The sequence below is a fragment of the Hyperolius riggenbachi genome, chromosome 6, assembly GCF_040937935.1.
Source record: "Hyperolius riggenbachi isolate aHypRig1 chromosome 6, aHypRig1.pri, whole genome shotgun sequence".
Taxonomy (NCBI): Eukaryota; Metazoa; Chordata; class Amphibia; order Anura; family Hyperoliidae; genus Hyperolius; species Hyperolius riggenbachi.
Genome location: NC_090651.1, coordinates 140,024,836 through 140,049,718, shown reverse-complemented (window position 1 = coordinate 140,049,718; position 24,883 = coordinate 140,024,836). Strand labels below are relative to the sequence as shown.

General features: G+C 42.4%; 1 protein-coding gene across 12 annotated transcripts in view; it reads left to right on the top strand.

The window, feature by feature from the left end:
• The window catches only part of OLFM3 (olfactomedin 3), a 407,311-nt gene extending 389,401 nt beyond the window's left edge, over positions 1-17,910 (top strand). For all 12 annotated transcript variants that reach the window (XM_068240007.1, XM_068240009.1, XM_068240008.1 and 9 more), the window contains 3 exons: positions 2,025-2,244; positions 8,244-8,350; positions 17,204-17,910. In XM_068240007.1, the coding sequence (XP_068096108.1) occupies positions 2,025-2,244; positions 8,244-8,350; positions 17,204-17,881 (1,005 nt within the window). In that variant the 3' untranslated portion in view covers positions 17,882-17,910. The remainder of the gene's footprint in view (positions 1-2,024; positions 2,245-8,243; positions 8,351-17,203) is intronic.
• The last annotated feature ends 6,973 nt before the right edge of the window (positions 17,911-24,883 follow it).

The window sequence follows — 24,883 nt, the reverse complement described above, 5'->3', positions numbered from 1 at the left end:
CTTACAGCATGGTGCTAGCAGTTACACGCTGTCACCCTTGCGTCATCTCAGATACTTCCACACACCAAAAAGGACCACAAGAAGGGCTTGTTCATACCTAGAGCGTTTTTGCTATTTTTTATGCGCCGGCGATTTTGAAAAATTCCTTAAAAGCGTTTGTGCAATAAATCTTTATGGGACTGTTCACATCTGTGCATTTTGTCAGTTTTCCGCTGACCAAAGCGCTGACTGCACCAATTTTTGGGCGATTTTGCTACAATGGAAATTATAGGGAAAACGCTAAATGCTCACGCCCGCACTTTTAAGAACAAATACATTGGGCTTGATTCACTAAGACAAATAGCATGCCTTATCAGAGTTAATGCACCTTATCAGAATTAAGGTGCCTTATAGGTGCCTTATCGGAGTTAAGGTGCCTTATCAGAGTTAACATTACTTATCAGAGTAGCATAGCGAACGCTACAAACTTATGCCTGCTAATTGGCAATGATGAGAGCTCCACTTGTCCTGCCCTGAGCCCCTGCAGATCCAATCACAGTGAAGCATACCAATGAAAATGTAAGTACAAAAAGATGGCCAATATAGACAAAAAGTGCCAGTGTGAACCTATACAGCATATCCACCAAGGCTATAATGCAACAGAAATTATCAATAAGAAGTATTATAGAGGAAATACCACGTCTGCAGTAAATAGGAGCAGGAACTAAAGTGAAGTGATGAGAGACACAGAGTAGTGAGAGGGCAGGACGAGTGGAGCTCGTCATTGCCAATTAGCAGGCATAAGTTCGTAGCGCTCGCTATGACACTCTGATAAGTCATGTAAACTCTGATAAGACACCTTAACTTTTATAAGGCACCGATAAGGCACCTTAACTCTGATAAGGCATGCTATTTGTCTTAGTGAATCAAGCCCATTGTATTTATTGTTTTCCGGCTCAAATAGTTGACTTCCTGACTTGCATCAGGAAGTGAAAAAAGAAATCGCTCTGCAAAAGCGCTTTACAAAAAATCATAGAGTGCTTAACTACGCTGGGACGTGGGAAAAAAAATCACCCTCAAAATCGCAAAACGCGGCCGTCAGCGATTTTGATTTTAGATGTGAACAAAGCCAAAGTGTGGATGTCTTCCTAGACTTTCATTGCTTTTGCGGCCGCTTTCAAAATAGGGTAACACAATGCAGGTTTACTCTGCTAGTGTAAAAGGGGCCTCATAGTTATTCTCCTGTATCTCAGATCATGTTTCACTAAAGCCAGCAAAACTGATATCCTAAAAAACAATAGATTGCTTTTTAAATCTGGGAAAATTAAAGTTCTGTTTTCCCTACAAGAAGCCTGTTTAACCACCCTGGCGTTCTGATTAAATCGCCAGGGTGGCTGCGGGAGGGTTTTTTTTAAATAAAAAAAAAACTATTTCATGCAGCCAACTGAAAGTTGGCTGCATGAAAGCCCACTAGAGGGCGCTCCGGAGGCGATCTTCCGATCGCCTCCGGCGCCCAGAATAAACAAGGAAGGCCGCAATGAGCGGCCTTCCTTGTTTTGCTTATATCGTCGCCATAGCGACGAGCGGAGTGACGTCATCGACGTCAGCCGACGTCGTGACGTCAGCCGCCTCCGATCCAGCCCTTAGCGCTGGCCGGAACTTTTTGTTCCGGCTACGCTGGGCTCAGGCGGCTGGGGGGACCCTCTTTCGCCGCTGCTCGCGGCGAATCGCCGCAGAGCGGCGGCGATCAGGCAGCACACGCGGCTGGCAAAGTGCCGGCTGCGTGTGCTGCTTTTTATTTCATTAAAATCGGCCCAGCAGGGCCTGAGCGGCAGCCGCTGGCGGTGTTGGACGAGCTGAGCTCGTCCAGACCGCTCAGCTGGTTAATTCAATTAAACTGCTGTACAGCAAATATACATTTATATATGATATGTAATAAAAAGAGCAATAATTCTGTTTGTAAGTTATAGCACCTAAATAATTATGGGCATAAATGGATTTATATATTTTATACTAAGCGTTCACTGGTTCTTAATTTATTTCAGGATCTTAAGGAAAAGATGGATGAGCTGCAGCCATTAATTCCAGTTTTAGAACAGTATAAAACAGACGCCCGCCTCATCACACAATTCAAAGAGGAGATCAGAAATTTAACCGGAATTCTGACCAACATCCAGCATGAGATAGGAGCATTTGACTATGAGGAGCTGCACCAGAGAGTGCTCGGACTGGAGACCCGTCTCAGAGATTGCATGAAGAAACTGAGTAAATTCAAACTTTTCATAATTATTTTTCCTATAAACTGCAGTTCTTACTTATCCTCACAGAAGCAGATATTTTCCAATTTACTGCCCAAACTCACATGACAAGTGATTTCTCAAAGCACACATGGTATACTGATGGGTGAATTGCAGAGAAGGCCAGGGCCGGGCCGAGGCAGAGGCGAGAGAGGTTCCAGCCTCAGGGCATAATGTAGGAAGGTGTGCACAACTCACTCAGCTATCTTCCCCCATTGTGTTTAAAGCAAAGGGAAATAAGAAAAGGGGATACATGGCAGTGACTGCAAGCCAGATAAGTAGAGATTAAGGTGTTGGGGCCCTGAGGCGCCTCTCAGGCCCGGTTCACGTTAGTGTTTCATGCCAAAACTGTCAGTTCCAACGGATACGTTGTCCGTTCGAATGGATTCATTGCGGACCGGTTTAAATCCGTTTCGGTCCGTTTCAGTTCCGTTTGTATGTGTTTTGCATCCGTTTTGTGTCAGTTTCCGTTTTAAAGGGGACGTTCTAAAATTAGCATTATAAGCTATATATACACCAGAGCTCTGAATGATCTGTAAATACATTGTGGTCATTGTTGAGGAGAGAGCTTGCTGTTTGGACACCTACTATGTGGGATGGAGGCCTGCTCTTTGCAGGAGATGGTGAGTGCACCCTCTACTCCTTGAAAGGTTGCCCCTGCACTTGGACAATCAGGTCCTCGATGCTGTATGGCCTGATGTCTTCCATTTCTTTTCAGAAATCCACAAACTGGGATGAATCCCACTCCTGCAGCACCTCTAGGCCCATGAGCCAAACAAACAAGCCAAGACGGCCACTGTACCATAGAGCTGTACCATAGAGAGTACACAGGAAGCAGCTAAAAAAGGTCCATTTTTATAGCTAGTCTGTTGATAAGTTCCGTTTTCTATTGGTTCCTATTGCCCTGCAAAACCTTCTGTTTCAGGTCCGCAGGGAACAACAGTCCGGAAAATTAGGGCCTGCTGCATTTTTTTCGATCCGGGGACCGGAACGTACGCAACGTATCCGTATGAACGGAAGGATGTGTACTGTCCCAAAGATTAACATTGGATCAGTTCGTGTCCGTTTGTACAGTATACTGTCTGGTTCCGATCTGCAAAAAAAACGCTAATGTGAACAGGGCCTCAGTCTAACAGCAATCAGTGTGTGACGGCTGGGGTGGGATGGATGGAGGGGCGCACTTTGGTGTCTCAGCCTTGGGTGCTGGAGGACCTTGTCTCGGCTCTGGGGAAGGCTATAAAGAATTAAATATTTAAGTAGTTTATGGTTAATTAAAGGATTACTGTGAATCTGACAATTCACCTAAACAAGTTAAATTAGAGTGTAGTGTTTGAATTTGGGATCTTGCATTGGGAAACCCAAATAATGCTGAATACTTCAGCACCCAACTAAAGGACATGGCCATGGGAGGGGTCACTCATGTGCAGTTCGTGCTGCGCTTCGTGTGACTTCGATGCTCCCTCCTTCCAGCTTAGAAGGAGGATGCATTGGAATCGTGTGAAGCGTGATGTCCAGTGATGTTCAACACAGGTATAGTATTATTATGCCTTTATATAGCACTGACATTTTCCTCAACACTTCATTCAGAGTCCATAGGCATTTCACTAACAGACCCTAAGAGGGACTCAAAATCTAACCCTAACCATACTTATAGTCTAACACCTATAGCAATATAAGACCAAATTGGGGGAATAAATCAGTTTATTAGTATAATTTTGAAATGTTGCAGGAAACTCACACAAACTCCATGCAGATAGTTTCCCGGTCAAGTTTTGACTATGCAACCTAGCACAGCAAGAGAAGAGTATTAGCTACTATGCTACTCTGACGTATAAATGTAGCTCTGATGAATACAGTGTACAAAAAAGCAATGTTTATATCCACTAAAACAGGTGTCTGTAGAATAATGTACAAGCAAAGTTTTATATATAAAATGGAGAAACCATCAGAGCAATGGGTCATACGATAATTTTCTATAGGGATTGTTCAAAGATCACTAAAGTTATACTAGAAACTAGGCAGAGTGGAAAGAGGAGTCCCAACACTTCAATGTGCACCTGACAGCTTTCTCAAGGTAGAGTGTTTGCACTAACTGATCAAATACACCTCTTAACGAAACTCAGTTAAAAATTCCCTTTGTACTTTGTGCATTCCTAGTTTGTGTATAGGTTTGTATTTATTACAAAAAAAGGTCAACATATTGTTTAAAGCAAACCTAAATTGATAATAATATTGAGATAGTTAACTGTATGAGCAGTACTAATGGTAACTAGAACATAAGTAACATAGAACAGACTCTTCAATTTTTATATTCAGTTTGTAACCCTTCAGTGCACCATAGTTGGCATTGCGATTTATGGTGGTGCTTTGCTATGACAACCACCACTCGCACCCTAATGACCTCATTTACCCCACATTCATCACATTAGGAAAGTTTTTTTGTCATTTCTCTGACTTGAAGCAAATTTTGCTGTATGCAGCTTGGAATTGGGTAAATTCAAAACTCTTCCTGTACTGGAAAACAACATGAGACTTTTTTCTTTGCTACTAATGTTCCAGTTCTTAGCTGTGCAGCTGTACTACGAATACAGTTCATTATATCTTAAAAGACATCTGAGGTGAAAATAAACTGATGAGAAAAACAATTGTATCTATCCTCAGCCTTCTAAACATGACCTTTTTTCAGATATCCTACAGTTTTATTTTATATTTAAATCAAGTTTTTACTGTTTGATTGTCTGTGCTCAATGACACCTTCATTGAAGTATGTCAGAGCTCAAATCTATGAATTATTGACCCTTTTTATCTCATTCTCGCTCTCATAAACCATTTACTGAAAGTGTTTTATGGCTGTAATTACTTATCAGTGAGGGTTATAGGAGGTGCTATAGTCTGATCCAGTCTGACCCGGGCAGAAATTGTCACTTGCATACCTGATGTTTAACTTTTTCAGGCAGAGAAAAAAAAAGGAACACGGCCTAGTTATTTGTGTGCTTGGCACTGCACATATATATGTCTATCTCATCATGTCACATGTCACCTCAGTTGTCCTTTAAGTTTATTTTCACTTCGAGTTTGCTTTAAACACATATAAAACTTGGATACCAAGCCTCATCGTTGCAGAAATCAGGCAACTCTTCCATTTGTCAGTGTCATTGTCAGGTGTAGAACATATTTTGGTCACCATTGGATCAGGCATACTTATAGTGCCTTTTCTGCCCTTGGTCTCTGCAATATATACATAAATAAATCAATACATCAATACAAATAATGCTGCAGTGCAGGATTTTACTGCTGCTTAAAATGATATGCAAATCAGAAAGAAATAGAGGGGGGGGGGAGGGGGATAAAGAAAGAGATGCAGGGAAGGAAGGAAAAGCTTGCATCAGTTCACTGTTTCTCCTACTCATGCATGTGGTTAGTGGGTTCTGCTACAGTAGCTCCAGCACTGACATACTGTATTTTATACACCTATTTAAGAAGGATGCAAACCCATTTGTCTTGGATGTGATTTGTTATGTCTAGAACTGTTTGTAGACCCTTCTGGTTTTGTTTCTCAAATTGGTTATGATTTAACACCAGGAAAACAACATATGGCTTAGCAGTAAATCTAGTGTCCCCATTGAACTGTAATGCGTGTTTTTTCTGTGAAATTGTATTGAAAATGCCAACACACTTTTCAGACTGGGAAAGACAGAGAAGCAGAATGCCTTCCCTATTACATTGTAAGTGCTGGCTTTGCTAGATTTGTTACCAGAACTGTGACAAAAGAAAGGCTGTTTGGCTGTTGTGGATCCTATATCTATATATGGAGTTAGTGTGTTACATTAGCTGCCATGACATTTATAAATATTCTAGATAATTGTATATGCTAGATCTTTCCTGGCTACCATAACACATAACATAAATAAAGTGGCCAGATTTTTGCCTGCTGTTTTAAGAATACTCATAAATATACAATATAATGTAGTGATACGTATTACCACCATCTATGTATATCCTATATGCGGCGTTGGCCCATTAAAAAAAAACTGTTAATAAAGAATCTGAGGTGCTCAAAACTTCCTGAAGATGGCGCCCGCTGTGAGCCTTCCCCTCCCCAGTTGTGTAGCAATAGAGGATGGAGATGGCTGCACAACTGCAACAACCCACATTACTTTAGTAATGCTTAGGTGTTGCGAGTCATGCTTATTAGGCAGTGCACACTACACTGTCATTGCTAGTAATGGTAAAATTGCCATGCACTGCATGTGCACAGCAATCTCTAGAGTCCCAGGTTCAGACAGGACAGACTATGCATGGAGTTTGTATGAATTCCCCTGTTGCTACATAAGTTTTCTGCAAGCACTGGGGACTCCTCCCACAATCCTAAAACACACTGGCACCCCCCAAGGAATTCTGTACATCACTAAGAAAAATGTGTTAGCCAGGGGGCATTGCTAGCCCCAAAGATCAGTGGCACATGCCCCGGATCTATTCTGGGGTGCTCCTAATGTCCCCTTGGCGAGTCAGCTGTGGTACCTCAATGGCAGGCATGCGGGGAGCTGCGGTGCATCAATCAGGGGTATGCTGGGTGCTGTGGTGCCTCTATGTGGGCATACTGGGTGCTGTGGTGCCATGATGGGTGCTGTGATGCCTTTATGGGGGCATGCAGGGAGTTGCAGTTCTTTTATGGAGGCATGCTGGGAGTTGTGGTGCCTCAATGAGAGGCTCATGGGAGCATGGGAGGGGTCCACTAGAAGGTCAGGGAATATGGGGGACTGTCAGATAACCTGGCAGCAGGTCAGCCCGCCCAACAGAAAGCCAGAGCAGACTGCACAGAAGCCAAGTATTTCTGCCTAGTTACAGTATGTTTAAGTGACACTGCCTATTTATGTGATATGCTGCATTTATTTTTTTTAAAAATGAAGAGAAGGGCTTCATCCAACATTTTGCTGGGCGGGCCTACTTAGACTGCTGTTAGGTTCATGTAAATTTTGCTCCACCCATGACCACACCCACATTCTGGTGCATGGCCCCACCCATTTTCTGACTGAAGTGCCCAAAAGTGCCCCGGATCTCTTAGGAGCCTTCCAACACCCCTGGTGTTAGCGTTCTGTAAATGATGATGATTCATTATTATTGTTGCTTTACTGAATCTTTTCAACCTGGTCAACAGTGTTCTCTGAACTTACTATGAAACTATGTATAAAAGAATTGTATTGGGATCATTAACACTTTGTACAGGGCTACATTTGCTGCACAAAATGGGAATTCATTAACAAGTGTTTTCCCCCAACAGAGGCCTTTTAGAATTAAGCTGTATGAATATGCCACCTAGAGGCAATGCAGAATACTTTTATTGCTGAAATACAATTAAACCCCTAACCCTTGACTGTAACTTTGACTTGTTCAACCTGTTGTAGGTTGTGGGTCAGATGGGCCTCCCAGTGCCTTTGTCATTGCTTTGCCTGCTTTCATGAGTATGCCCTTCAAATTGACTTTTGCAAAATACAATGTCATGTTTGTGTTTTAGTCTAGAAAAGAATTATGAGAAATAACAAAGATAGTTTTGTTTATTTACATTACAAAGAGTAGTTTCAGTGGTGTAGGCCAGGGTGTTATAGATATCAGTATAGGAGATAAAACTGTTTCCTGATACATTGATCTTGGCTTTGCCCCTTTCCCTGCCAAGCCTTCCATATTAGTGTTTTAATGTAAAGGAGCACTTCCTTGACCAATAAGCAGCTCTGCTCAACTTAGCTTACTTTCACTTTTCATTTTCATTTTAAAGGAAATACGAGGTGAAAATAAACTGATGAGATGAACAATTGTATTTATCCTCCTTCCCTGTAAGTAATTTCTAATTATGTATTTTTTATGATAAGCTCAGCTTTTCCTGGCCAGATTTAGGACTTATTTTATAGGTTTTAGGGTTTGTCCATTTATGACCAAATTTGTTTTTTAATTTTTCTCTTTTGTTTTTAGCTTGTGGAAAACTGATGACGATAACAGGACCTGTAATGATAAAGAAGTCTGGGACTAGGTTTGGAGCCTGGATGACAGATCCTACAGCATCTGAGAAAAACAACAAAGTAAGTCATTGTACAACCATTATTTACACTGCACCATAAATAACATTGTCAATTTAGAAGTAAGAGGAATTATATGATATTTATGGTCTGTGCATATTAAAATTACATAGACTTGTATATAAGTTATTCCGTTATAATTATGGTTAGTATAAGAGCAGGAGCATAACTAAAATGTATGGGCCCCCCTGCAAAAACATAGCATGGGACTTCTGGGTCACTAGGTCCCCTCAACCCCCCTTCCACTGCAAGTGCAGCCATGCAGTAAAAAAAATATAAATATATAAAAAAAAAACACACACATACGCAAACCATCCCCCAACACCCCCTCCCGCCACGCAGAGAAGCACTGGGAGCGGGGTCTCTCCTCCATGCATCGCAGCCACACACTCTCTGCTGCCATGCTCTATTTCCCAATCACGTGTCTCACATCGGTCATGTGATTGATAGGTGGCTTATAGCAGTAAGAGAGTGTGCGGTATGTGAAGTATGGAGGACACCTGCAGTGCTGGAGCAGATGAATATTCTACTGCTCCCTGCACAACACTGCACTACTCTGCATGTGGGGGGGGGGAGGAGATGTTTGCCAACACAGCCCCTAGGCTCCTTTGCGCTTGCAGGGTTTGCGGAGGCTGCTGTTACACCCCTTAATAAGAACTTGAACAGTAAGTATCCTGGCTTCTTACTGTAAGAAGGAAGTAATCTGCAACTCAACCACTCAATCAGCTTTCAGTGGAAAAGCTTCATTTATTAGTGAATGAGAATCACAGTAAAGGAAAGTATAACATTTTGGACCAGTGCATCTGAGAAAGGGATGCACTGGCCCTAAATGTTGTGTTTTTCTGCTTGAGATCCAAGTTGTTTCTTTCTTCTGGTATGTAGATTATGGCAAACTTGGCATACGGGCTTTGATCTGGTTAAGTTCTTGTAACTATTAGCACTATATGGAGTTGCATATGCCACATCTGATACTTTATTACTTCATCTGTTGTTTATGAAGAATGATATGTGCTATTCTGGGGCCTACAAACTTGTATGACAAGTACATGTTATTAATGTACTATATACCAAACAAGGGCGGATTTGTACTTTTTACCGCCCTAGACCCACTATCACCAGCTGCCCCATAACCAACATCACTCTAATCTCCTCTAACGCGACACTCCCTCCCCCCAACACTTACATACATTCTCAGAAAATGTGGGGTTACTGAGACTCTCCATGGCCTTTTAGTCGGAGTGCTGCAGACAATAAAAAAGCAAAGGTACAATTAGAATGTTATTGTTAATTAAAAACAAAAATGTCATAGGAGGGTAGGAACCTTATCTCAAGCTGTCTTTTACGGTTTCTTGGCTGCTTAAGTGCTTTGGAAAATAGGAGTGGATTCGACCCAGTGGGTCGATGAACTCAGAGAATCTCTTTTGCATACAGTAGATAACAACTGAAGTTTTTTTTAACTCTTTCTGTACTGGAAAACAACATGAGACTTTTCTTTGCTATTAATGTTTTGTTTCTTAGTTGTACTACACATACAATGTATTATCTGCTACAGGTATTATTTGCTACAGGTTTGCTTTAGCCACTTGCCGACCGCCCACTACCTATGGGCGGCGGCAAAGTGGCATGCCCAGGACCACGTAACGCTGATGGGCGTCGGGTTCTGGGACTCTCCCGTGCCGGGGATCCGCCGGCAATAGGCACCGACCACCCGCGACGTCAACCCGCCAGCTGTTCGGAAGCGCCGGTTGGTTTTTTAACCCCTCGATCGCCGCATTACAAGCGTATAATACGCTTTGTAATGTATACAACGCATATTATGCAGGCTGCCTCCTGCCTTGGTGGTCCCAGTGATCGAGGGACCACCATGGCAGGCTGCAGCCACCCTAGTCTGCACCCAAACACACTGATCTGCCCCCCCTGCCCTCTGATCGCCCACAGCACCCCTCAGACCCCCCCCCTGCCCACCTCCCCAGACCCCTGTTTGCACCCAATCACCCCCCTAATCACCCATCAATCACTCCCTGTCACTATCTGTCAACGCAATTTCTTAGATTAAGCCCTTAACTGCCCCCTGGGGGCTCCTGATCACCCCCCCCACACCCTCAGATCCTCCCCAGACCCCCCCCCAGACCCCCAGAGTACTGTATACATCTATCCTCCCCTATAATCACCTGTCAATCACCTGTCAATCACCCCCTGTCACCACCTGTCACTGCTACCTATCAGATCAGACCCTAACCTGCCCCTTGCGGGCGTCTGATCACCCACACCCTCAGATCTCCCTCAGACCCGCCGTCAGATCACCTCCCAAGTGCATTGTTTTCATCTGTTCTCTCCTCTAAACACCCACTAATCACCCATCAATCACCCCGTCACCACCTGTCACTGCTACCCATCAGATCAGACCCTAATCTGTCCCTTGCGGGCACCCAATCACCCGCCACACCCTCAAATAGCCCCCCAGACCCCCTCTGATCAATTCGCCAGTGCACTGCTTGCATATATTCTCCCTTGTAATGACCTACTGATCACCTATCAATCACCCTGTCACCCCCTGTCACCACCTGTCACTGCTATCCATCAGATTAGACCCTAATCTGCCCCTTGCGGGCACCCAATCACCCGCCCACACCCTCAGATAGCCCCCCAGACCCGCTCTGATCAACTCGCCAGTGCATTGCTTGCATATATTCTCGCTTGTAATCACCTACTGATCCCCTATCAATCACTGCGTCACCCCCGTCACTGCTACCCATCAGATCAGACCCTAATCTGCCCCTTGCGGGCAACCAATCACCCGCCCACACCCTTTGATAGCCCCCCAGACCCGCTCTGATCAACTCGCCAGTGCATTGCTTGCATATATTCTCCCTTGTAATCACCAACTGATTACCTATCAATCCCCCTGTCACCACCTGTCACTGCTACTCATCAGATTAGACCCTAATCTGCCCCTTGCGGGCACCCAATCACCCGCCCACACCCTCAGATAGCCCCCCAGACCCGCTCTGATAAACTTAACAGTGCATTGCTTGCATATATTCTCCCTTGTAATCACCTACTGATCACCTATCAATCACCCCGTCACCCCCTGTCACCACCTGTCACTGCTACCCATCAGATCAGACCCTAATCTGCCCCTTTGCGGGCACTCAATTACCCGCCCACACCCTCAAATAGCACCCCAGACCCCCTCTGATCAACTCGCCAGTGCACTGCTTGCATATATTCTCCCTTGTAATCACCTACTGATCACCTATCAATCACCCCGTCACCACCTGTCACTGCTACCCATCAGATTAGACCCTAATCTGCCCCTTGCGGGCACCCAATCACCCGCCCACACCCTCAGATAGCCCCCCAGACCCGCTCTGATCAACTCGCCAGTGCATTGCTTGCATATATTCACGCTTGTAATCACCTACTGATCACCTATCAATCACCCCATCACCCCCTGTCACTGCTACCCATCAGATCAGACCCTAATCTGCCCCTTGCAGGCAACCAATCACCCGCCCACACCCTCAGATAGCCCCCCAGACCCGCTCTGATCATCTCGCCAGTGCATTGCTTGCATATATTCTCGCTTGTAATCACCTACTAATCACCTATCAATCACCCCATCACCCCCTGTCACTGCTACCCATCAGATCAGACCCTAATCTGCCCCTTGCGGGCACCCAATCACACGCCCACACCCTGAGATAGCCCCTTAGACCCCTCTGATCACCTCCCCAGTGCATTATTTACGTCTGTCCTCCCCTCTAATCACCCATCAATCACCCCCTGTCACCATCAGTCACTGCTACCCATCATACCCATCAGATCAGACCCTCATCTGCCCCTTGCGGGCACCTAATGACCGGCCCACACCCTCAGACAGCCCTCAGATACCCACGATCACCTCCCCAGTGCATTGCTTGCATCTATTCCCCCCTCTATTCACACCCTGAGACACCCATCAATCACCTCCTGTTACCACCTGTCACCCCCTAGCACTCCTATCCATCAGATCAGGCCCTAATTTGCCCCGTGTGGGCTCCTGATCACTCAGCCAAACCCTCAGATCCCCCTCAGACCCCTTCCAATCACCTCCCCAGTGCATTGATTGCATCTATTGTCCCCTCTAATCACCCACTGAGACACCCATCAACCACCTCCTGTCACCAGTTGTCACCCCCTAGCACTCCTATCCATCAGATCAGGCCCTAATCTGCCCCCCTGTGGGCTTCTGATCACCCGGCCAAACCCTCACCCACCCCACCGCAGTAACAGAATTTTTTTCTGATCACTGCTGGTACGACTTAATTGTGGCGAGACCAACCATTATGCCACACAATACGCAACCACCAATCCAAGAAGCTACTATGCCCAGCCTTTACGGTGGAAGCCACTCCAAGATTCTGAACGTAACATTTTTTGGGGCCTTCTCCTTAACATGGGTCTAGTCAAAAAGAATGTATTGCGGTTGTCACGATTGTGGAACTTTCCCCCGTGATCAGCGCACAACGCGTGCGCTGACACGGCGGAGATCCTCCACAAGCGTATAATTTGCAGGAACCCAGCAAAAGGTGCTACGCACCTGTAGAGGGAAATTCCTGTTGGCAGATGGCGCTGGGGAGTGCAGAGGAACCAATCCTCTGTACCTCCACAAGTGCCAGACAGGAATTGTACGAAGCGCAGAATGCAATCGCAAGAGAGGCGATTGTGAATGAGATTGAGCAAAAGGGATAGGTTGTATGTGTGTGCGCCAATCCAGTCGCCACTCCGCGACCGCGCACACACACAACAGCAGATACGAAATAGGAACGCGATCGCGAGAGGTGCGATCGCGAGACGTGACACAAGGCAGAACAGAATAGAATACAAGGGTAGCAAAGGCACAGCAAATACAATAAGGAGATACGGAAAATAACAACCGCTAGCTAACCGCGAACACCGCACTCATTCGCAACAGTGCACGCGGTTATGCGCGATCTCCACGTGATAAGCACAATAGAGACAAGCACGCCTAACTAACCATAAACAGACAAACATGAAACAGGGGACGCGAGCGCTTGCTTAACGGTTACCTCACCGAGCCTGTAGCAAGCGCAGCGGACAAGACAGACACACGAAAAACAAGAACTAGGCAGGAAGGATCCACCGCTCTTCCGCCAGAGCAAGTGTGATCCAAGCAGGAACATAGATCAGAAAGATCCACAGCCGCTAACGCTAGCGGCTAGTGCGATCTCAGCAAGACAGAACGATTCGCTATCAACCGCCGTTGGTGACAGCGCAATCGCGACCGACAAGACAGAACAGAAGGATCCCCAGCGCTCGCACAAAGTAGCTAGCGCGATCCCAGGAAACAGAACAGAAGGATCCCCAGCGCTAGCACAAAGTAGCTAGCGCGATCCCAGGAAACAGAACAGAAGAGATAGCTGGTAGCAACCGCTGCACCAGCTATACTCCAAGAACATAGATCAGAACCATTTCCTGTCAACCACCATAGGGACAGGACAATGGCAAACAGGCAAGACAAGACAGAACAGGCAATACAGATAATACAACCTGACTGGGCTAGAAGGGGAGCCAAAAGCAACCCCCAGGAATTAACTATACTAGATAGCAATGGCTGACACTCCAGCAGTGTCCATCAGGAACTGAGCAAGGAAGGGAAATGACCAGCAAAGCATTCTGGGAAACATAAAGCTCTTATAGTGCCAGTCATCAAAGAAGGCAGGTAGGGGATTTGCATAACGAATGTATGCAAATTCCCCAGCAAGAGAACAGAACAGAAACTTGCAATGAAAAGACAGGTCTCTGTTCCAGAGACCTGCAGCCCACAGACTAGAGGAATGGACAAACAGCTGTCTGCCTGTGCAGCCAGCTGAGCGGATCATCACAGCGGTCTTATTGGTCTACGCACCCAATACATCACATGCCCATGTTCTCTGCTGCCATGTCCAGGTCACGATTTGAGAACATCCTGCGCTTCCTGCACTTCAGTGCCAATACAACCTGTCATCTAAGAGGCCACCCTGCTTATGACTGGTCCCAAAAAAATTCGGCCCCTCATAGACCACCTGTCATCAAAATTTACAGATGCCTATACCCCTGAACAGTCATTTTGAGGCATTTGGTTTCTAGACTACTCCTCACGGTTTTGGGCCCCTAAAATGCCAGGGCTGTATAGGAACCACACAAGTGACCCGATTTTAGAAAGAAGACTCCCCAAGGTATTCCGTTAGGTGTATGATGAGTTCATAGAAGATTTTATTTTTTGTCAAAAGTTAGCAGAAATTGATTTGTATTGTTTTTTTTCCACAAAGTGTCATTTTCCGCTAACTTGTGACAAAAAAATTGAATCTTCTATGAACTCACCATACTCCTAACTGAATACCTTGGGGTGTCTTTTTTCTAAAATGGTGTCATTTGTGGGGTTCCTATACTGTCCTGGCAATTTAGGGGCCCTAAACCTTGAGGAGTAGTCTTGAAACCAAATTTCTCAAAATGACCTGTGAAATCATAAAGGTACTCATTGGACGTTGGGCCCCTTAGCGCAGTTAGGATGCATAAAAGTGCCACACATGTGGTATCGCCGTACTCAGGAGAAGTAGTATAATGTGTTTTGCGGTGTATTTTTACATATACCCATGCTGGGTGGGAGAAATATCTCTGTAAATGACAATTTTTTGATTTTTTAACACACAAATTGTCCATTTACAGAGATATTTCTCCCACCCAGCATGGGTGTGTGTAAAAATACACCGCAAAACACATTATACTACTTCTCCTGAGCAGCCTAGGTGCACTAAGGGGCCCAACGTCCAATGGGTACCTTTAGGATTTCACAGGTAATTTTGAGACATTTGGTTTCAAGACTACTTCTCACGATTTAGGGCCCCTAAAATGCCAGGGCAGTATAGGAACATCACAAATGACCCCATTATAGAAAGAAGACACCCCAAGGTATTCCGTTAGGAGTATGGTGAGTTCATAGAAGATTTTATTTTTTCTCACAAGTTAGCGGAAATTGATTTTTATTGTTTTTTTTCACAAACTGTAATTTTCCGCTAACTTGTGACAAAAAATAAAATCTTCTATGAACTCACCATACTCCTAACGGAATACCTTGGGGTGTCTTCTTTCTATAATGGGGTCATTTGTGGTGTTCCTATACTGCCCTGGCATTTTAGGGCCCTAAACCGTGAGGAGTAGTCTTGAAACCAAATGTCTCAAAATGACCTGTGAAATCCTAAAGGTACTCATTGGACTTTGGGCCCCTTAGCGCAGTTAGGGTGCAAAAAAAGTGCCACACATGTGGTATCGCTGTACTCGGGAGAAGTAGTATAATGTGTTTTGGGGTGTATTTTTACACATACCCATGCTGGGTGGGTGAAATATCTCTGTAAATGGACAATTGTGTGTAAAAAAAATCAAAAAAATCTAATTTACAGAGCTATTTCTCCAACCCAGCATGGGTATGTGTAAAAATACACCCCAAAACACATCATACTATTTCTCCTGAGTATGGCGATACCACATGTGTGACACTTTTTTGCAGCCTAGGTGCGCTAAGGGGCCCAAAGTCATGTGATTACCTTTAGGCTTTACAGGGGCGCTTACAATTTAGCACCCCCAAAATGCCAGGACAGTAAACACACCCCACAAATGACCCCATTTTGGAAAGTAGACATCCAAAAGTATTCAGAGAGGGGCATGGTGAGTCCGTGGCAGATTTCATGTTTTTTTGTCACAAGTTAGCAGAAATGGAAACTTTTTTTATTTATTTTTTTGTCGCAACGTGTCATTTTCCAAAATGTGGTCATTTGGGGAGTATTTATACTATCCTGGAATTCTAGCACCTCATGAAACCTGACAGGTGCTCAGAAAAGTCAGAGATGCTTCAAAATGGGAAAATTCACTTTTTGCACCATAGTTTGTAAACGCTATAACTTTTACCCAAACCAATAAATATACACTTATTGGATTTTTATTTATCAAAGACATGTAGCACAATAAATTTGGACAAAAATGTATATAGAAATTTTACTTTATTTGAAAAATGTCAGCACAGAAATTTAAAAAAAAAAATCATTTTTTTTTTACAAAATTCATGTCTTTTTTGATGAATATATTAAAAACTAAAAATCACAGCAGCAATCAAATAGCACCAAAAGAAAGCTGTATTAGGGACAAGAAAAGGAGGTAAAATTCATTTAGATGGTAGGTTGTATGACCGAGCAATAAACCGTTAAAGCTGCAGTGGTCTGAATGGAAAAAAAGTGTCTGGTCCTTAAGGGGTTTTATGACTGCGGTCCTTAAGTGGTTAAGCAAACTGTACACACTGAATTTCTATAGACAAAGCTGTCTGGCTTAGACTAAGTTTCCATTTTAGCGATTTTACCACAAATTTTGCAACTAAAATTTGAAATAGCACAAAAATCAAATATTGTGAGTGGTTTTGTTTCTGTCTTATGCAAATTTTCATTTGCAACTGTATGCAAGAAAAAAGAGCCTGCTGCATTTTTTTTTTTTTTTGCATTCTGTATTCAGTTGTTTGTTAAAAAATCCCAAAAATGCTAATTTTCATGTTTTCTTACCAAAAAAATAAACTTGTTATGTTGTCACTTGTCACTAGCCAGAACATGAAAATTAAGGTCATTCCAAAAGATCACATGCGAAAATTCCCATAAATACACATATAAAATACCATGCGTTCTTTACATTTACATTTTGTACATGCGTTATTCAAAAATTGGATTCAATTTTCCTGATGTAAAAATGCAACGCTACAGGGAAAATGTAGCCTTAGTAAAAGCAACATTCTTTCGTTTTGTAAACACATAAATATCTATCCTATAATTTCAGGTTTGGTACATGGAAGGATTTACAAACAACAAGATTGTGCGAGAGTACAAGTCAATGGCAGATTTTGTCTCTGGAGAAGAAACAAGGACTTATATATTACCAGTAAAATGGGCCGGCACAAGCCATCTGGTGTACAATGGTTCACTGTACTTCAACAAGTACCAGAGCAACATCATCATCAAGTACAGCTTCAACTCTGGGAAGATTTTGGCCCAGCGCAGTTTAGACAACGCCGGTTTCAACAATGTTTATCCCTACACATGGGGTGGTTACTCTGACATTGATCTTATGGCTGATGAGTTTGGTTTGTGGGCTGTTTATGCAACCAATCAGAATGCTGGTAATATTGTTATTAGCCAGCTACGCCAGGATACATTGGAGGTATTAAAAAGCTGGAGCACAGGATATCCCAAGAGGAGCGCTGGAGAGTCCTTCATGATTTGTGGCACATTGTATGTCACTAACAACCATCTCACTGGGGCCAAGGTTTATTACTCATACTCTACCAAGTCCTCTTCATATGAGTACACGGACATCCCCTTTCATAACCAGTACTTTCACATATCTATGCTGGATTACAATGCCCGAGATCGTGCCCTCTATGCCTGGAATAATGGACACCAGGTGCTCTTTAATGTCACACTTTTTCACATCATTAAAACAGACACGGATGTGTGAGGTTCAATACAACCAGCATTCCACCCAAAGGCCCTTGTTCCTTTGTGTTCAATTGTTTTCTTGTTTACCATACACTATGTTTATTTTTTTATACAGCCATCTTCATTTGCATCTTAGTTTTATTTAAATATTTATTTATTTTTGATACTCTAGAATCTCCTTTTATAGTTACTCCTGGAGCCAAGAACAAGTCACAGTGTTGTGTATGTGGGCTTTTGTCGGTGCACATAACAGTTTATCTTTAAGATGGTGTACATTTACTCTAGAGATGAACTTAAAGTGTAGCCGAGGTGAGAGACGAGTTGTGTGGAGGCTGCCATGTTTATTTCCTTTAAAACAATACCAGTTGCTGTCCTGCTGATCCTCTGCCTAATACTTTTAGCCATAGACCCCTGAACAAGCATATGCAGATCAGGTGTTTCCTACAATATTGTTAGAACTGATAAAATTAGCTGTGTGCTTGTTTCTGGAGTACGTTAGACACCGCTGCAGCAAATAGATCAGCAGGGCTGCCAGGCGACTGGTATTATTTAAAAGGAAATAAATATGGCAGCCTCCATATCACAATTACCTAGGGATCACTTTAACTAAAGTAAAATGTTGCCACTTTAATTTTTACTTTGGTTTATTCAGTAAACATTGCCAAAGAAAGCTTTTAAGGTTCTTTAGCTATGTATGCTGCTCTCTCAACCATCTACCTTAATCAGATCTCAGATCACCATGCAAGTTTTCAGGTTCTTTTTTTTCCTTCTTAAAGGCAGGTTGCATAATAGTCCAATATAGGTATTTAGAAAAGCCTTTATCAATGGTTCTTAACAGTAGAGACTGTGCTCAAACAGAGTAAAATCTCCTTCCCCTTTTGTTATACCATCCAGTGCAACCTATTAATATGGATAGGGAAACTTCTAGTTAAAGGGCTTCTTTGGGAACTGCTAAAGAGGTCTTGAAGAGGCCAGAGTAAAGTAAATATAATGGTAGATGGATCATATGTCTCCCCTGTGGCATTTTCTGGACACCACCATTGGAATTTTTTGCCTCCTTGGAAATTAAATCGAACTCAAACTTTTGGGCAGCACACAATGAAAAGTGTTTATTCCACATAGTTGCTTAAGAAATTCACTGCTGTGTGTTCTATGTTTGGTTCAGCTCAAAGTGTCCAATTAGATCTTATCATCAGCTGTGAATCAGAGCTGTGAGCTCTCTGCTCATAAGTAAACACTGATGCGTAATGCTTTCAGTGTTACCAGGAATGTGAAACCAAGTTAAAACTTCACGTTTTTTTTAGAATTTCCATAAATTTTAATGACAATTTTTTTAACCCTGAAGTTTATCATGCTGTGGTTAATCTTTTAACCTCTTGACGACCGCAGTGTTAAACCCCCCTAAAGACCAGGCCATTTTTTTGTCAAATAGGCCACTGCAGCTTTAAGGCCAAGCTGCAGGAACACAACACAGCACACAAGTGATTCCCCCCCCCCCCCTCTTTTCTCCCCACCAACAAAGCTCTCTGTTGATGGGGTCTGATCGCTCCCCCTGTGTTTATTTTTTTGTCAATATTTTTCTTATTTCTTTTTTGATAAATATAGCTATCTATTTTATTTTTTTCCCTCCCTCCCCGCAGCCAGCCAATCATGGCGATCGGCTGTCATTGGCTTTTGCCTATGAGAGCCGATTGCTCTCTAGTGTCCTAGCGGGGCAGCCGTGTGACACGGCTGTCCCCAGTATAGCGCTGCTGCAGATCGCAGCGCTGTACAAGGTAATTAGGTAGTTTCACCGTTTAACAGTCTCCGAGCGGTGATCGAAGCCCCAGAACTTTACTCCAATCGGCATCAGGCTGTCCTGGGGCTGCCGCCACGGTCACGTCCATCGGCGTGACGCGGTCGGCAACCAGTTAAGACATAGAGGAAGTTGTGAAATTAATTCCACTTTGCGGTGTGGCATAACGGCCGCTTTTTTTAACATGACTTGCCACACTGCAATGCAGTGCTATGTAAAGTTCACAGTGTAGCAGATGCATTGTGGTATAATAGTGTGCTGCATTGTAAAGAACCACAGGAAGTGCATTACCGCAAAACACACGTTAACAGTGACAGTGAAGCATATTGTACATGTACTGTATACTGCACTGTATGTGATGCATAACATGAGGCAATAATGTGTGGCACCGCTTTCCGGATCCGTTTAGTTGCGTTCCTGCTGTTACAGCGAACACAACGCCCACTGTTAACGGCCAGGGGTGAAGTATCCACGGAAATTATTTACACTTTTATTTCAGTCAGACAGTAGCATAGCTATCAGTGATAACTACTTATAGACCATAAAACTACATGGCAGAGGAACACATTTCTTAGTGCAATGCATAATTTTTAAAAAAGGCCATTGTTCCAGATGGGAGCTGTAAATTGTTAAAAACTGTTATTCACCTAAGACAATAATTTTTAGCTTTTAAACACCAAAAGGAAACTTTACGATTCCAGAAAATACCTGTTTAGTGTTAGGTCTATAAATATACAGTAAATGTTTATCTCAAAAGTTTATTTTCAATTCTGGTTTGCCATAAAGAGAACCTGAGCCAAATATTTACCTAAGGTGAGGGAAGCCTCTGGATCATAATGAGGCGTAACTAGGCATCCTCTACCACTAGCTGGGATCATCTTACTGACCTGGGCTGTGCTCCTATGCTGACACATGCATCAGGTCTTGCTGACACATGCATCAGGTCTTGCTGACACATTACATGAGCAAACACTTGTTGGTAATCTTTGGAGGGTCCACACTTGGTGACGGGGGATAGAGGATGCTGAGGGAAGACAGAGATCCTTTCTAGCAAGCATGGAGCTGCCAGTGGAGTGTATGTTCTCAGCTAGGGAGTGGTTATATCTGCCGACCTTCCTCTTCTGCTGCAGGCATATTTACTGTTTGTGGCCAAGACTGTAGCTCAAAAGATTCTTATCATTATGAGTCTTTGCTGTAGTTGTAGTTGCAAAGAGTTAATCTTTTACCAACAGAGGGAAGATGTGAAAGAGGTCAGGTGTTCTATGCTCATAGGTACAGATTAGCTTCTCTCTAATTTCTCATAAATGTCTTGGGAAAAAAAGGAAGGAAGCCAAGATTTTTTGCTGTGTTTCCTTGTTTACTATCCTCTCATTTTTTTTCTCTTGATTCAGTTACTTATTTTATATGTTGAAGGTTATATTTAATGTAAAAATGAAGGCAGCTGAGCACAACTGTTTTACTCTACCCAGGTTCATAGACATATTCAGCTCAGCTCAGAATGATGCCTCTTGGTACCAAAGGGTATTTAGCAAATTTTTCCCCCTTTGTCTTATTTTTTTCTTTTAACATTTTATTATTATTGCTGCACAAGCAATACCAGCCTACATTGTTCTTTACATGAGACTACTCTGCAAGCAGTGCAGGAAAATAAAATCATCCCCTTTTCTAATACACCCTGATCTTTATCAAGGATTAGGGGCAACTCCCAATCTTTGATGTTCAAGTGAAGGTGGTGGTCCTGAGTCCTGAGGGCAATTTATGGATGAGGGGGTGGATCAAGTGATCTTGATGAGAAAAGACACAAGAAAAGGACAGAAGCTCAGTATAGTGTAGTAGGTCTTAGTGATAAGGTGAAGAATGGTAAATAGTAAACAAGATGCTCACAAACCTGGGTTGCCTGATAGCAACCACCATCGTGTGTAGAGAAAGCCCGTCCTGCATTCGGGTATGTGGAAGGTCCCTCTATAAACTGTCCATGCTCTCTAAAAAGCTTGAACCCGAGATTTTCATCATTAAAAGGAGGGTAATACAAATGTGGACAAGATGTAAGAGGTGCCCGATGAGGTGTAGAGGCTTAAAAAGTACTAAAAATCAAGAAGTATCTTGCCTCATAAAGACATCTTTAAAAGACGAGATGTAGAGGCTTAAAAAGTAATAAAAATCAAGAAGTATCTAGCCCCAAAAGACATCTTTAAAAGACGAGATTAATTTTGCTTACAGGAGATCTTAGCAAAAGCATCTTTGAATCATCCATTGGGGCTTCCTATTGTTTAATTGAACTGCCCAATGAGAATCCTTCTCCTGAACTGACCAATGAGGATAAGTAATTGCACTAGGCAAATACATATTTGCAAAGGCATAGAACATATTACATTTTGTATTAAATCAGCTGGTAAAATGTTTGGAATGCATACCAATAGTTAATTCCACAAGGGGATTCTATTTCAATTGGGATTTAATTGGGCTCGGTGCCATACATTGTGCACTACAGAAGTCAGTGCTCAAGACACATTTATACAAGTCTATAAAATGTATTTTGCATGCTAGAAATTGAACAGTTCAAGCCTGAGTTAATTTTAGTAATAAAATAATTAGAACAATGTAAAAATTGCTGATCAACTCCTGGCTTTGTCTTCACATAATTTGCAACAAAAAGTAACTTGGCAATCATTTGTGATACTGCCAAGGCCATTATTAATCAGGAAAATTAAAAGATAGGCCTAATTATAAAACACACTATTCTGCACATTATTACTGAACATTTATATAGAGCCACTATCGTCTGTGGTGCTGAACAAAGTAAAAAACAAAAACGGGAACTTAAAAATACAGATATTCGGTATACATGAAAGTACAGACATTAGTACAAAAATGGTAGTCAGTATGTAGTAATCATGGCCAATGTGTACAAGTTAACAAAGCATGCAATATTTTACAAGACAAAAAAGGGAAAGGGCTCTGCCCATGTGAGCTTACAATCTACAAGAATGGCAAGGGAAAAAAAGGTGGGGAAACACATACGTTTTTCATCCAGGGTTGCTGTATTTGTGGACTATATTGAGATAGGAGCACAGCTTGTCGAGAGTCTGAAAGTGAATCTAGGTTAGATTGTATGCTAGTCTGAAGAGGTACATCTTAAGGGAGCACTTGAAGGTTAAAAGGTTAGTAGAGAGACAGCTGTGCTTTGGAAGATGGTCCCAGAGTAGGGGAGATATTCAACAAAAGTCCTGTATATGCATTACAAATGCATTTTATATTCAAAACAAACAATTTCATGCTTTAGCTGCTGGACAATGCCATGCTTTTAGCTGCTGGTTGGGTTCTTGAAGAATTTCCACCAGCCTGGTAACATGAAAGGTATTGAAAGATTTAACTAAAAATAAAGTCAATGTTAATGCATGCACTCCATAGAGCCAAATTAATCCATGCCATGCACTGATGAGGATCAAACAATCTGAAACAGTCTGTATGCATGTTGGATTATTATGGCTCTGTACATATTTACAAGCTGACACAGCATTGCATTCCAGCGGTTCTGGAGGTGTGTTTAGCTTCTAAGGGTACAATGGTTAATTTGCATATATTCAGCAGTGGTGCCTGGGAGACATCTTGAGCTCACTCCAACCTGAATTATCGCAAATTCTTTCTGTTTTAGGAAAGCAAACTTTTGTTTTTCTTAATGCATAGTAAAGGTCATAACAAAGATCTCCCCCCAAACAGGTTTATCAATAAAAGTGCAATTAACAATGTTCTGCCTTTTTTCCATGACAGCAGTGTACATACAAGGATAAGTACATAATAAATCATTTGAAGAGACCAAAAGGTGTTTCTTAAAGATTAGCTTGAATTTTTAATATATCCAAAAAGTGCAAAAAGTTGATTCACAAATCTTCAAAAGAAGTTCATCTTAAGACACGACATCCCGTAAAAGGTGTGATATCAAAACAGTAAGATCAATTGTTTATTAGAAGATGACTACGTCAACTTGTTTCGGGTAGACCCTTCTGCAGGCTTTCACAAACAATTGTGTACATCTAAAATATAATATATAAAAGATACAACATTAAAATACAGTAACCAAAGGCTACTAGGTTCCAGCACCGAAAAAAGATGAAAAAGTAGGAAATATCTACAAGATATAAGTGAGAGCGAAAATGTGAAAAAGATATAGAGACTACCAGTGTAAGATGATTATAAAGAATCCCAGAAACCTAAAAAGGAGATAAGATCCAAAGGATTTGTCTCCTAATTTACATATTTTTTTACATCACAGACCAATTTTTTTTTTAAAGAATTAACTGCCGTATTCTTAGCCCCAAGCTTTCAGGGCCCTTATTCAATAAACTTTTTCTCCTGAGTTTTCTCCTAGGAGAAAATATTTCATCTTCTCTATTTAAAAATTAGATTTTATTACTGTACAACTGAAAAAAGTACCATAAAGAAGGTTAAAAAGTACTATCAAAATTATTTTGAGTATATTCTTGCTTGCTGATGGTTTGGCATTTTATTGACAAGTCTGAAAATATCACCTAGGAGAAAACTCAGCAGAAAAAGTTGATTGCATATGGGCCTGTATGTGTTAACTAGACTGGCATACTTAACTATAGTAGTGTCCAAGTGTACACTAGTGTATTTCATTTTCTACAGGGGCGGGTTGTAATCATTACAGTGAAATCTTTAAGGGCAACTGAAGCGAGAGGGATATGGAGACTGCCATATTTATTTCCTTTTAAATAATACCAGTTACCTGGCAGCCCTGCTGATCTATATGGCTGTAGAAGTGTCTGACTAAAATCAGAAACTAGCATGCAGCTATTCTGGTCAGATCTGACAATAATGTCAGAAACACCTGATCTGCATATTCATGCTCAGGGTCTATGGCTAAAAGTGTTAGAGTCAGAGGATCAGCAAGTTAGCCAGGTAACTGGTATTGCTTAAAAGGAAAAAAAAATGGCAGCCTCTATATCCCTTTTGCTTCAGTTGTCCTTTAAACCTCATACACAAGTTGGAGAAAAGCAATTTGAAACATCTGGCAAATGATAACTATCACCGTATCATGAAAAATGTAACCAAACGGTGCTAAACGGCAACGAAGAGCAACCGGTATAGCGTATTCAGGCTGATCCAACTGCCGGAGCAACTTTGACAGTTATTTGGCAGCTATCGTTCAGTCAGATGGTGTGTACAATGTCGTTCAAACAACATTGTTCTAGAGTGCATATGTTG